This window comes from Dendropsophus ebraccatus, chromosome 8 (genome assembly GCF_027789765.1).
Source record: "Dendropsophus ebraccatus isolate aDenEbr1 chromosome 8, aDenEbr1.pat, whole genome shotgun sequence".
NCBI classification, from domain to species: Eukaryota; Metazoa; Chordata; class Amphibia; order Anura; family Hylidae; genus Dendropsophus; species Dendropsophus ebraccatus.
In genome coordinates, this window is record NC_091461.1 from 106658373 (window position 1) to 106673292 (window position 14920).

The 14920-nt window shown below is 43.3% G+C and overlaps 1 protein-coding gene across 1 annotated transcript in view; it reads left to right on the forward strand.

The window, feature by feature from the left end:
• NFIA (nuclear factor I A) overlaps window positions 1-14920 on the forward strand; it is a 242167-nt gene that overhangs the window by 166038 nt on the left and 61209 nt on the right. The window contains exons 5-6 of the mRNA XM_069981333.1: window positions 3859-3976; window positions 4164-4291. Of these exons, the coding sequence (XP_069837434.1) occupies window positions 3859-3976; window positions 4164-4291 (246 nt within the window). The remainder of the gene's footprint in view (window positions 1-3858; window positions 3977-4163; window positions 4292-14920) is intronic.

Below are 14920 nucleotides of genomic sequence, written 5' to 3' on the forward strand. Positions count from 1 at the left end.
TCCACTTAGGGTCCTCAGAATTCTTGTGATACCAAGGATGTCATTTCTGACCCTCTGCTTTCATCTGTACATTCTGTAAGGGTGATATGTCACCCGGGTCCCTGAGGGCCCATTGTCACCTAAGAGACATGCAATCGAGAGTCCAGTCTTTCTGCACAGTTAGAATATGATCAGTATACAGAAAGGTGCAGATCCTTAAAGTAGGGGTCTCTGACCTGCGGCTCTGCAGATGCTGCATAGTAGGAGCTGACGTTTTGCAACATCTGGAGATCCATAGGTTGGATACCCCTGCTGTAGAACATGACATCATCATAGCCAGCAGCTGATGACATCACTGCCAGTTGGTAAAGGTAGATCAGTTATAGGCAATGTACAATCACTCTACCAAATGTTTTCTGTGCAGTGGGGGGAGGGGGGTGTCCATCTTGTGGCCCTCCAGCTGCTGCATCCTGGCAAGTGACGTTTTTTAAACATCTGAGCTGTCACAGAGTAGAGACACCTGATGTAGAACATGTGACATGATGACATCATCATCATCCTATCCAGCGGTTGATGACATCATTAGCGTGGGAAGGGGGGTTGGTGGGTCTAGGTCTATAGGTTAAACATCAGCTTCTTACATTCAGTTCCAGTGTGAGGGGTCCAGGGGTCTTCCTCCGAGGCAGAGAGTGGTTTGGGTCCCTAAGTAATAAAGCTCATGGGCCCCTCACCTCCCAGCATAGTCATGGATATGTTATATCTAAGCAGATTGTATTTCTTGTATCTTTTTGTAACCCTTGAACTTTTAAAAGTAACAAGAGGCTATAAGAGCTCCCATAGGGTGTAGTTTCAGGAGGAGGGGGTTTATTGTACAGCCCCCCACCACCTCTATGCCGCCCCCTAAAACATGAAATCATATTCTCTATTCTATACTCCATAAGGCTGTGGGTGTAATATCCTTAAAGCAGATGATTTTTCATAGTCCCATAAATTGTCACCATTATCGGAAATCATGTCATTCCATTGGATGTCACCTTGGAGAGGCGCCTGCTCCTACAGGGAGGGGGCTCAGGAGCCGCTGCTGACCCCAACCAGACACAATATGTCTAATAGAGAAAATGATCCCAACAGTGATTTGCATGGGACTGCCTGATTCATATAACCTACATAACTAATGTTATCATAGGGAGTGGTCCTGCTTACAGTGTACAATTCCTTTAATCCGGACTCAAAGTGGAACAAGTTCTGTATTATCAGGACAGCTCAGTATAAGAGATCTGCATCACATTGTCTTATTGCTTATAGTTGTGTATAGGGATTATAGTTTTGCAACAGCTGGAGGGCCGAAGGTTCCCCATCCCTGTCATAGATAGAAATGGGATAGATAGATAGATAGATAGATAGATAGATAGATAATATATAGGAGATAGATAGATAGATAGATAGATAGATAGATAGAAGATAGATAGATGAGAGGGAGGTAGATAGCTAGATAGGAGATAGATAGATAGATAGATAGATAGATAGATAGATAGATAGATAGATGAGAGGGAGGTAGATAGCTAGATAGGAGATGGATAGATAGATAGATAGATAGATAGATAGATAGATAGATAGATATATAGATGAGAGGGAGGTAGATAGCTAGATAGGAGATGGATAGATAGATAGATAGATAGATAGATAGATAGATAGATATATAGATGAGAGGGAGGTAGATAGCTAGATAGGAGATAGATAGATAGGAGATAGGTAGGTAGATAGATAGATAGATAGATAGATAGATAATAGATAGATAGATAGATAGATAGATAGATAGATAGATAGATAGATAGATGTAGATAGCTAGAATTGTTTCTGTCCTTGCTAGCATTTTCCTTGTGGTCCAGCTGAAAGTTTTGGCCCCCTCTGGGCTGACAGGCTGGAGCCGCACTGATGGAGACTCTCTGGGCGGCTGGGAGGAGTAGTGCGGTGCTGATACTGCAGCCATCCAGTTTGATTGATTTCCATTCATGTCAGACTGACTGCAGTGTGGTCATCTCTCTGTGCTGCAGCAGCCTGCGATCTGCAGGGGGCCTGACTCACACCGGCCGCCGCTCCCGTTCCCTTTTACACTAATTACTACGCTGAGTTTAGTTTTTTTTTCTTCTATGAAAATTCATCAGTTTTACAGCTTCCTGAGCGGCTGTCAGGAGTCCTGCCTTATAGGCTTGAGACTCTGATTCCAGAATAACCAGACACATCAGCCTTTGTTAAGGGGGGGGGATTTTATTTGCTGTTTGCTTTTAGGACCCCCACTTTTGCGGTGATGATGTAAGGACAAGACTGCATGTGATGCGGCTGAGGTCACATTGGGGAGGATAATGACCCACAGCAGCACAGAGCGTTTCAGGAGAGGAGTGTGTTAATCCACTGGGGAGCAGTGACCCTTCCTGTTGCATTAGTGACCCCAGGACCACATGTGATGTGGGCCCCTACATATGAATTGTTCATTCATCAGTCTTGATATTCTATATTATATATTGTTCCAGACAAACATTTCGGGGTAAATTTATTTGCAGCGATAAAATTTACTGTCCAAATGTGCCGACAGCCCGACATCTGCTCAGCATCAACCTCTCCGGCTACACAAAAATGCTGTTCCTGACATAATTTTAGTGTTCGCTACAAATACATTTAATGATAAATAATTGGTAACACGATCCAGGAGCCGCCTGACTCTCATCTGAGAAGATGCTAATGTTTTCTGATAAAAACCATTTGTTTGCCGCAAAAGAGGTCGCAGCAGGGAGATCTGAGAATTAGGGACGGGACAAGCAGGAATTGTACAGAAATATACACGTACTGTCCCTTTAAGGGCGTATTACGTTGGCATTTGCATTGGCTATTGAGCAATCACCTGTCATAATGGAGGGAGAGGACCAGAGATTCAGTCGTGTTGGCATACTCCATTATTGTGTTATTACCATGTTCCCTAGCTTACAGCTCTCCAGCTATTGCAAAACTACAACTTCCAACATGCCCTTACATCAAAAGGTGCCCTCTCACTAATTCCTGGCTGAACAGCCTCCCATTACTAAAATTCCCAGAATGCATTGCTTTCACACAGCACCCCTCCTGTTTTCCACCTTGATCTGCCACAGAATATTGCATAACACATTGCACCTGCTGCATTCATTCCCTGTCTGCTCCTCGACCTGTGGCATTGTTCTGCACCAGGCACCACAACGCAGCTTATTGTATCTTTTCTGCTCTCTGGCGCTCCACTCCCTCCCTCTTCTCTTCTGTGCTGATGCTTCCGCAGACAAGAGGGGGGTGGGAGCATGTTGCTGGCTGATGTTATCGTTGTTGCGGCGACATCGCCTGTACGCTATTCCCTCAATATCCTCCTGCCTCCCTCACATCTGCAGAATTATCAGCACAGAAGAGAAGAGGGAGGAAGTGGATGGCGGAGAACAGAAAAGGTAGGACTCTTGAAATGTCCTAAAAAAACTAGGTGTATATAGCTGGCCAGGGGTTATTACATCACTCACGGGGTAGGGCTAGATCTCAGAGACACCTCTTGACACAGCAAAGGATGAAGCATTGTCTTGGGAGAAAGAGGGTGGAGTCAGGGAACTGCTGAGACAATACCACATTGATAATGAGAGGACAACACAACTTCCTAAGATGCCGGTGTAACAGATGACTCATAATGGTTATGGGGCCCATGTTTTGGGCTCCATAAATAAGTCCTCTCTTGCCTCAGTGATGTCATTAGTCCCTGGATAGGTTGAGTACTGAGGTTGTGATTTTTACTGTCATATTGTGACATTAGTCTCATGATGTTTATGGCACCCAGTGGTTCTTCCGCCCTCAATGTCTTTTCTTTCTTTCCAGCACCCATAGCAGCAGGAACGGGTCCTAATTTCCCCATTTCAGAATTGGACAGCTCTTCATACTACAGTATGAGCCCGGGTGCAATGAGAAGATCGTTGCCCAGCACGTCTTCTACCAGGTATCTATGAGTGTTACTCACCACCAGTCATAATGATTTGCAATGCCAGCGGCACTTGATGTGTTTTTCATGCTAATTGTTGCAGTAGGTGGCGCTGTAATGTTCATTGCATGGCTTTATAAGATTGCATATGGCCTGAGTGGGTTATGTCTCCCTTCATTGCCTTTTTCTTCTTTTTCTCCGCAAGTTCTACGAAGCGCCTCAAGTCTGTAGAGGATGAGATGGACAGTCCTAGTGAGGAGCCATTTTACCCGAACCAGGGACGTTCACCAGGAAGCGGCAGTCAGTCAAGCGGGTGGCATGATGTGGAACCAGGTAATGATGTGTGATGTCATGTGATTGCAGCAGAACCGAGGTCCGATCATCTCACAGTCGTGTTTTGTAGGGTTTTTTTGGCATTCATTATGGCGTCATGCTGGATTTACCTTCATCATAAACAAATGTTGATACGATGTGTGTAGAAGCTGTCGGCGGTCATTTACGATGCATGGTGCGCTGCAGAATCCAGGCCGCATTTTTTTGTATCATACCACAATACAGACAGTGGAATAGAAGGCCAAATGGGGCCTCTTGAAATTAATGTATATTCTGTGGCTAGTGTAGGCATGAAACGCGTTTCAGGTATACGGATGCTCAGCCAACAACTTGTTTCTCTTGCATCTGACACTATTTGAGATCCATGTATCTAAATCCTCCTTGAACAGCTTCTTCCAACACCCTTCATTAGGCTTATGTCAATTCAGTCTGCCTGACAAACTCCTGAAACGCGTAGTTGATGCCCAACTAGTTCCTTCTGAGGACTCTATTTTAGCATCTAGGGCATCCATGATAATTTCTAGCTCTCATATTAGGACCCATGTCCATCAGCTCCACCTCGCACCTTTAGGTCCATCTCCATGTAAATTGCCTGATGTAGGCCTGAAACGCATTGCAGCGTGCAGACACTGACACTTAGTTCCTCCAGCTCCTTCCGAGGTCCCTCTAGATAAATCTCTGAAACGCGTTGTTTAAAAATAATACTGCTTCCTAAGGATCGCAGTCTAATATGTAGAGCTTCCCTGACCAGCCAGGACTAAATCCTCCTAATGGGAATCCTCGACAATCCTGTCCCTTAAAATATCCAGATTTTTCAATGACATCCAAGGAAATTAATTTTTTTTGCAATATTTGCTCAGTAGTCATATCAGTAATATTTACACCTGTCAGTAATTTCTGCGGATTCCTTCCTATATGTGAATTGATTATCACACAATATCAGTATCAGCAATGACTTAGTATCAGGATCCACCTCACCAATTCATCGTAAATGGCCCCCGTGTTGTCTAGTTGTCACCCCTGGTTTTGGTGTGCAGCGTACGTCTCTTCATCCGCACTCTTGTGTCTAGCCTTACTGAGTGATTTTTGGTGTATAGCATAGTCCAGGTATCTATGAACTGGTCAGATGATGCACTCCATGGCATCAATGCAGATAGCCTGGGCCTCACTCAACGAACTTGTCACCAGATGTATCCATTTTATTTGGCGCAACTCACTGGCAAAGCCAGATTAGCTAGCATCCATATTCACCAGTATTTTACATCTGTCTTCACTAAATCTGGTGCATTGTACTCATCCTCACCCTGATACCAGATACTACCATGTATTGCATTGCTCTGCATAGTTGATGCACAACTACAATCATCATAATGCACAAAAGGAATAGTTTACTAACAGTTTCAGTTCTGCCACATCTGTTAAGTTGACAGTATACTCTAAGATCTGGCAGAGACGCCTCCAAGCTGGGGAAGGACACATGGTTGTTCCGAGTCATCTATGTATATGGCTATTTGGTGGACAACATATAGCCATCTGGTGCCTATTGACCCATTATTTCTCCATAATTGCCCCAAAATCTTCTAAAATCTCTCTGTCCTGTATAGAAAGACATACAAGCTCATAGTAGAGTATATGTGAGTGTGGTATATACAATGGACGCACCGTGTATGGCATGAGGCTCATCTTTATTTTATTTCGGCGCCCCCCTATGCATTTCACATTGACCACGGAAGAGGCACATAAGAGGATAAGAAAAATGTCAGGTAAGAGCGAGCGATCGGCGCACGGTTCCAACTCGTGAGACAGATGCAGACATTGGCTTGTTATCCTTTCATTATATCTTGGCTGTACTATGGGACGTGGGACGTTCTGCCCCTGTATATTGCCTTGGCTTTTTTTTCTTTTGTTTCTGTTTGAAAAAAAATAAAACATTGTATTGTCATTGCACGCTGTCCGGTGCTATATAGTATCGCATATTCTATATCATGTGATTGATGTTTTACTATTTCTGTGGGAGTTGCGTCTATCATTTCTACGCCATACTGCAACTTTAACGCACATTGGTTCATATGAGTGAAAGGAAATTGAAACAGCAGCCATTGGGTTTGATATTTTTATCAGTGTCTTATATCTGTATTATCATATTGCGTCCTGAATTATTAGCGTAAACGGCCAAATACAAGTTATTACAAATCGCAGCTTAAAGGGGTTATCGAGACTAAGAAAAAAAATTCCCGCTTTCTTCCAAAAACAGCACCACTCTTCAGGTTGTGTGTGGTACTGTAGCTCAGTTCTAGTTAAGTGAGTTCTAATACCGCACACAACCTGAGGAGAGGGGTGGCGCTGCTTTTGGATGAAATTAGCTGTGCTTTTCTAATCCTGGAAAACCCATTTAAAGGGACTGTCCATTCGCATGTAAATAAAGTTTATTCTAAAAGTTCTGCAGCTTTCTAGTAAACTTTAAAGGGGGAGACTTATCAAACACGGTGTAAAGTGAAACTGGCCCAGTTGCCCCTAGCAACCAATCAGATTCCACCTTTCATTCCTCACAGACTCTTTGGAAAATGAAAGGTGGAATCTGATTGGTTGCTAGGGGCAACTGAGCCAGTTTCACTTTACACCATGTTTGATAAATCTCCCCCAGTGTCCATGAATGGTAAACCATGGTATCCCTATATAGCTCCACTGCTCATCCAGAGCCACCCGGAGCACCTGGTGGAGTAGAATGTCAAAATGGGTGAATTAAATGAACAATAAAAATGTCATGCCATGGAGGGTACCAGGTTTTATGGGCACTGTTAGGGGCATCCATAGGGGGAACAGGGTCATTCTGAAATGGCTGAATTTTTAAGGCAAATCAGCTTAAACCCTCCCCCCCCCCCCCCCCCCCACCTATGTACAGTCTGGTCGCATCATCTGATGGAAATGATGGAATATTTCTCTTTCTATAAATAATCATGTGACGCTCGGCGTATGATCCTCCAGATGTGGCGTGACTCATAGACCTCACCATGGCTGCAAAATAAACAGTACTACTCCCCCCATCCTCAACTGCGCCATGTCCATCATAGTCCGAGCCTCCACATCTATCCCCCCCCCCATACAACACTGGGAGCTATGGGAAGACGACAACATATACATTGTGGAGAGACGAGAAGCGCAGGGAGGGCCTAGTGCTCTCCAATGTTGAAGTGAACCCAGCTGTGTAATTCTATCTCGCCATGACCTCACCGAGCATGCACGCCGCACCTGGGCAAATAAATAGTGGCTGCCGACTGAGAATGGGGTCGGTGTAAATGAAAAGGGTGTGGAGAGCGGAGGAAGGAAAGGTTTGGGATTACCTGCAGAACTTTACCTTTCTCTGCGGCCTGTCACTCGGGTACCACATGCTCCGCAGACGTGTGGACACGGTGACAGCTTGCAGCCCTGCAGGAGACAAAGGCCGCATTTTATACAAAGGAGAAACAGATGGAAACTGTTTATAAAAACCCCATTTGTTATAAGGCCCTAGGAATATGTGAATACACACAATACCTACAATACCGCCACCTAGTGCACCCAGTGCCCTGCAGGGTGAGGTCACAGGGACCGGACAAGAGAAGTATGCACCAAACCTGCAAAAACATTGATGATTCATAAAGCTCTAACTATGGTGTTTATGGTAGGTACCCACTAGTTATAGGTTGCTGTGAGGGTATGACCACAATAGAGATTTGAATGGCTAACCAATATTTGACCAGTAGGGTTCAATTTCCTGCACCCCATTCATTATTTACACAGACACAGCGCCATACATACGTTTGTGGTGGTGCCTGGTACTGCAACAACTCAATCCTATTTAACAGGGTTAAAGATTCCCAAGAAGGGTCTCAAGATTATAACTTATCACCAGTCCACAAGACAGGTAGTATATATGATACCTCCACCTATGCCAAGAACTGGGGTTCCTAGCTGAAGGGAGTGTTGGTGAAGTAGGCACGCTGCTGCTCCATTCACTCAGTATAGGACTGCCAAAGTAATTCAGTATTTGGCTATCTTCCCGTTGTGAGTGAATAGAGCAACATTCTGCATGAACGACCACGGCTTCATTCACTTGTCCAACATGGCACCCCAGTTCTTGTGACCATGGAGTTCCCAGTGACTGATCCCCCATTAATCATATTACTATTACCTATCCACCATATGCTGGCTCTCCTCTTTTCTGACAAACAGCAAATTCCCTGCATGACAATGTTAAAAACTTTTCAGCTTGCAGGCACCACTAGGGGGAGCTCACTAATGACTGATTTTATTGGGGATTTTATGAATCCTTACGTAGTGAGCTCCCCCTAGTGGTTAATGAAGACAGGCAGAGTTTTAGCTTTGAACTGTTTTGTGAAAGAAAGCAGAGAATTTGGAGCTGTGTGTCAGAAAAACAGCTCGAGACCTACAAGTGAAATGTTTGGTTAAATGGTCGCTAAACTTTCTACAAACGGTTATTATATTTTGTATATAAGGAACTTTATATATCTTATCATAGAAAATGCCTTGCCAAAACTCATTGTTCATTAAAAATCCATCTGGAGACGGATCAGCTCACTGAAGGATCAGGATACAGGTGCCCATAGAAGTCTTTGTAAAGAGGTGGGAGAAGAGGAGGGAACTGAGTTAAGCAAAGAACAGAGAAGCTGCTGAAAGCTCTAGGAAGTTTTATGTTTCCTCTTAGACTGCTCAGTACTGCTCTATAATGTCCTCCATGCTGCAGCTGCCTCTGAGGATGTGCTATAGAGATACAGGGGAGCAGGATCTCCTATTCTATGTGTGTGCAGTGTATCAGAGACATTATAGTAGCTAGTCTACATTCCCTAGCTCATGGACAACTGAGAATCAGAGACGGAGCCTGCAATGGGAAAAACTGATGAATAATGCCATATACATGCTATTAAAATACTGTTACTGGTTGATAAGGCTAGGTTCACACTGCGTTTTTGCAATCTGTTTTTTTCATCCGTTTTTGCAAAAAACTGATGAAAAAAACGGATGCATTTGTGTGCATCCGTTTTGATCCGTTTTTCCTTTGACTTCCATTATAAAAAAAAAAACGATCAAAACGGATCCGTTTTTTTTTTGATGGACACAAAAGTAGCGTAAAAAAAAAAAACAGATCCGTTTTGATCCGTTTTTTTTTTTGTTTTTTTTTATAATGGAAATCAATGGAAAAAAGGATCAAAACAGATGCACACAAATGCATCCGTTTTTTGCAAAAAGCGGATGAAAAGAACGGATTGCAAAAACGCAGTGTGAACCTAGCCTAATCAGCGTGTTTCAAGTAACTAGACTTAGACTGGAAATAGACAGAGGTTTCAGGCAACATTGGTACATTGTATTTAGTTTAAGGCAATGCCTGAGGTAGTCGAACATGACAATTTTTTGGGGAGTTCTTTGAACCTCTGCATCAGACACTGCCCCATCATGGATGCCTGCTAGACATCACTTTGTTTGATTGGAAATTAGGATGTAGAAGTGATCCAACACCAACCCCATCCATATTAGCCATTCATCAAATTAAAAGTATTGATAGTTTATCAAAAGCAGATTGATAGGGTTCCAAGTTCCAGTCCGCCTGTTGACCAGCTGCAATACCAGGAACAGCCACTAGAAAATGCCTGGTGCTGTGACTGGGAAATAATATGGAGGGACAGTGGGGTAATTGTGGGCAGGTTCTATGATTATTATTTCAGAGTGCCTGGGCCTGGATTTGCATCGCAAAAAGAGATGCTCTTGTTATTCTTCTGTACCTGATATTTTTTCACCATCCCATTGGGAGAAAGAAAAAAAAATCCCGACATGTAATTAACGTCTCGCCGTTTTGGAGGTGTTGACAGGAAGCCTCGCACATTAGAAGTGAAGCCGAGTTAATTGCAAAATGGCATCACTTGCCTCCACTTCACTTATGATGGCTACAGGCAGCGGGTGTTTGTGCTGGGAGAAAATGCATCTTAAAGGGACAGTAATGCACAGATACGGGGCTTTGTATCCAACGTGTAGATATAGTCGTGGCACTATAACGCTATAACTACTACACTAACTGCAACCCTCCCCCTCCAGGCTTCTAAGCAAACAATGTCGGATATAATGGCCTATATATTATGTATTTTGGGCTTCCATTATGCAGCATGTAGACTTGAGAGTGTATCAAAGTAGAATGTGGCATGATTCAGTGATTGATTAATTGATCTGGTTGCCAGTTCCACAGTTATGAGTCTAGTTTAAGGTGCGTTTACACGTAACGATTATCGTGCGAATTTGCGCGATAACGATCGAATTCGAACGATAATCGTACGTGTAAATGCAGCGAACGATCAAACGACGAACGAGAAATAGTTAATTTTGATCTTTCAACATGTCATCAAATCGTCGTAAACAGTCGTCGCGCGATAGTCCCGCCGCCGCTCCGATTACCCCCCCAAGCTCCGATTGCCCCCCCCATTATACCATTATACCATCCCCTCTTACCATTAACCTAAATACTATGGAAGCCATACGTGACTTGAGGGAACAGATTTTCCCACTTCATGTATTCCTGGGTGGGTGTTATCCCCCAAGGTTGTCTGGTTCAGGCTAGCCCCTCTCATCAGTCTCAACCCAGAGCACAGTGCAGTTCTCTCCAGGTACTTTTTTTTTTTTTTCAATTTCAACCCTTATGGGCAAGTCTCCCTAAGTTGATCACTTAACTTTGTAAAACAGTTGGGTTTGAATCAACCCAAATGCCATCCTCGACCTGGACTGGGTTCCCCAACTTTCTGTATCTTTTGGGCGAGTTGCCTGTGCACCCCCTCCAAAACTTTTGAGTTCAGGCTTCTCTCACTGGTTTTAACCCTAGTAAAACCCTCTCTGACTTGGGGAACCAGGTTTGCCCTAATCGCCACCTGGTGGTACTCATCTCTGAGGCCCTAAGGTTCAAGCAAGCTCCTAACACCAGTATCCTTCCTAAAGTGATGGAATCTGTCTTTGGCTCTGGGAACCCCGAAGGTGTACACTCACCCCTGTAAAGCAGTCAGGTTTTGGACCACTCCCTGTAGAAGCCATACCCAACTTGGGTTACTATATTGGCATATTCTCCTTATGCCCAAGCCAAGTATTTCTAAGAAAAACAGCAACCTCTAAGCAGTTCCAAAGGGAATGTATCGCTCTATAGAGCCCTCTCATTCTGGAAACTGGTAACCATTGCAGTGAGATCGCCCCAGTTTGATCTTCTCTCATGTATCTATAATAAACGTAAACTTGATTTTTTTTTTAGACTTTCGCTTTAATTGTTGGTGATGGTGAATGCCAAAAAAGAGTAAAGTACTTCAGGAGCGATGTCATTGGCAAACTGAGCACTATATATACGAAGCTCCTCAGGCAGTCTTACCAAACAGAGTCCGCTTCTCTGTAACGTTGCGACTTACAGGCCCGGCTTCACTAGAATTGACTTCATCTTTCAAAAATTTCTTGATTCTTTTGGTTTTTTTTCCAGACCCCTGTTCCTGCATCTCTCCGAGAGACTGGAGGGAACTGTAAAACCTTCAGCTTTCTGTTTGTTTAACCCAAACCTAGGAAATTCTGCAGAGCGCGTCAGCCAGACCCGAGATAAGCTATCTCGTAAAACAAAAATATTTTCTGAGATACGGTGAAAGTTTTTCTTTTTTCTCGGAGGGAAAAGGTCCATTTTGGCTAATGAAGTCAGTAAAGTGCACGGCTTGTCACGGAGCTGTCAGCAGAGGGAACAGAAAGCAGACACATGGTCCTAATCCTGTGCAGATAAGTGGAGAGCGCGGTTAGGCGCACACTGCCCCCTTTGTTGGGCGCTGTATTAATCGCAAGGTAAAGCGTAACCCGGCCTGTGCTGATACACCGTATCATTATTGTAAGAGACGTCTTACCCAGTAACGTGCGCCGCGAGACAAGCTCCGTCCTGTCAATAGGTCCCCGAGGGGCGATTGATTTAAATTCAATCTGTAGGTTAAACCAGACTCGGCTGTATACAAAGTGCGCACTTGTTCTCTCAGTAAACACGTTATTCACTGCCATGGTAGAAAATAAGGTCACCGAGATCCTGGACAGTCGTCGGCGATAGAAGGCAAATATTTCACACGTTAAATAGGTTTTTCAGGGTTATGTGAAAAAAAAAAACATATTTGCTGTATGATTAACAGTTCTGCAACTCTCTACTACTGTATACTCTGGATCTTAATTCTACACCATTTCCCCAATCTCTGCTTGCTGTCAGTGAATGGAGCGTTCATGGTGTACATTGAGAGCACGGTTACTGTTTCGGTGCTTATACAGAACTTTGTATGCACTGTAGGCCACAGTCACACATCCATAGTCCCATCCATAGCCGTGGAGAGGACTACAGATGTAAACCGGCAGCTGTCTGCAATAGCCCGAACCACTTTATTCAAGATAGATGATACGTGCCACTTATGCAGGCAATGTTATTTGGTTCAGATCCTGGCCCCAACATGGCCCCGTCATATGTAAGTGGACAGAATTAACGGATGTGTGAAAGAGGCCTAAAGAGTCAGTCAGCTAGGTGATTTCTGTAAATTTAGGTTCTGAGCATTATTTTGATACCATGTTATACACTTTATGGTAATATGATGTGGGCGCTGTTTTTCGTTATATTTAGGTTCTTTATAAGAGCTAGACATGAACGCAACTGGAGCATGCTAAAGACTGTCCGTTCGACATTTGAATACCGGTGACTGAAGAAGTTGGATGCAGCCCTAAGGATTTCTGGAAACATGGATACAGCCTAAGGTCATAGGTTGTATCCATGTTTACCTGGACTCCCTAGGGCTGCATCCAACTTCTTCAGTCACTCAGTAAATGGCCATATTATGTACATAGTCACAATATTGCAGTGTTGTTATATAGGCACTCCATTTATGTAATAACTTCTGTACAGGGTATTAGTTTGGTAATATATAGCAACATGTTTGAACATTATGCGGTAGTATTTTGGGCACTGTATGTCAGTATTATTTAGGTCCTGTATAAGAGTGGTATTTTGATACTATAACATTATTTTTGAGCACTATGTAAAAGTTTTGAGTGTTTGACATGTGTCTGTATTATATAGGCACTATGTGGCAGTATTATGTGTTCACTGTATTTCTATATCATTATTATTATTATTATTATTATTATTATTATTATTATTATTATTATTATTTTTAAATCACCCTTAAGTCCAGAGTGCTATATAAGCAATAAGGGGGGACAAACTGAACAGTACAAAATTAAAACACATTACATGTATAAGGTATATGGCAGACTGGTACATAGAGATAGAGGACCCTGCCCGCCAGGGCTTACCATCTACATTATTTAGGTTCTGTGTAAGAGTATTATTTTGATATGTATTTAGGTTCTGTATGGTTGTATTATTTTGCTAGTTTTATGTGTTAAAGGAATAGCCTTATTATATAGGCACTACATGGCAATAGTGTGGGGCCAAGAACATTATTCTAATACTTTGTGCCAATATGTTTTGGTTTTTTTGGTAATTGTAGAGCTGTATTATATGGGTACAATATAGCAGTATTATACAGGCACAGTATCTCGGTAATATTTGAACATATTTGGCAGCCCTGGCACCAGTGCACATTCTATATAAGCCCCCTGTGCTCGAATGCTGGAATATGGAGACCTATAGTCTGGCCTAGACATCTGGACTTACAGAAAACTGTACAGCCATCTGTATGTATTCACGTTGATCCAGTCTCATGGAGGACACGTGGACCCCTGGGCTACTCCTCAGGGACTAAATCTTAATACACACAGCATTATGGGTAACAGCACTTGACATATTTAATTATTTTCTCTTATTTTCCTCTGATAACGGAAAAGAAAACAGAACTCCTTTAAGGAAATGCAAAGCGGCCTAAGTGCCTAATGCAGGCATTAGCGGTGTTATCGCAGACCCGGGCCTGACCATATCTCCGCTCCTCTTCTATACGGATAAAAGGACTCTCAAGGAGAAGGATGGGAGCTTAGTGAGAGATGACAGGCAACTTGCATTAAGTAACAGGCTGGGGTCAAGTCAGTCTATTTGTTGTGAGGGGAAATAGTACAGAGATGAAGAATCGAATACGGGGCCATAATAAGGTTTCGGCAGAAATTGCTGACTTTGCGTAGCGATGATTCCTGCTGACAGGACCTTTTCTATTGTTCATTACTTGATTTCACAGTTCAAGCAATTTTAGGTCTTGAAAATATATCTTATTTTTTTCCCCTTAGTTCCTCGGCATGTGGGTATTGTCTGCCGCACCTCAGTATATAATATCTCCCTCCTGTGTCCCCGGCTTGTGATCCATCCTGCCGTCTGCTGGAATTATTGTTTATATGGAATAGATTCGCCTTTGTTATGGGCATCGGGGACGCGGCAGAGTCACTTGTAGCCATCGAAGCCTCTTGAGGATTTGATGAAGTGCTGATCGCAGTCATCTACAAGTTTCACAAACCGTCTGCTCCAATATATCTTATAGTATCTGGGGGTTACAGGTGACCTGGAGAAGACGTCAAGGAAGATCTCAATCCCAGATGTCAAATCTTCCCGGATTTTGAATGTTCATAATAGATACCAAGGGACACTATGTGAAT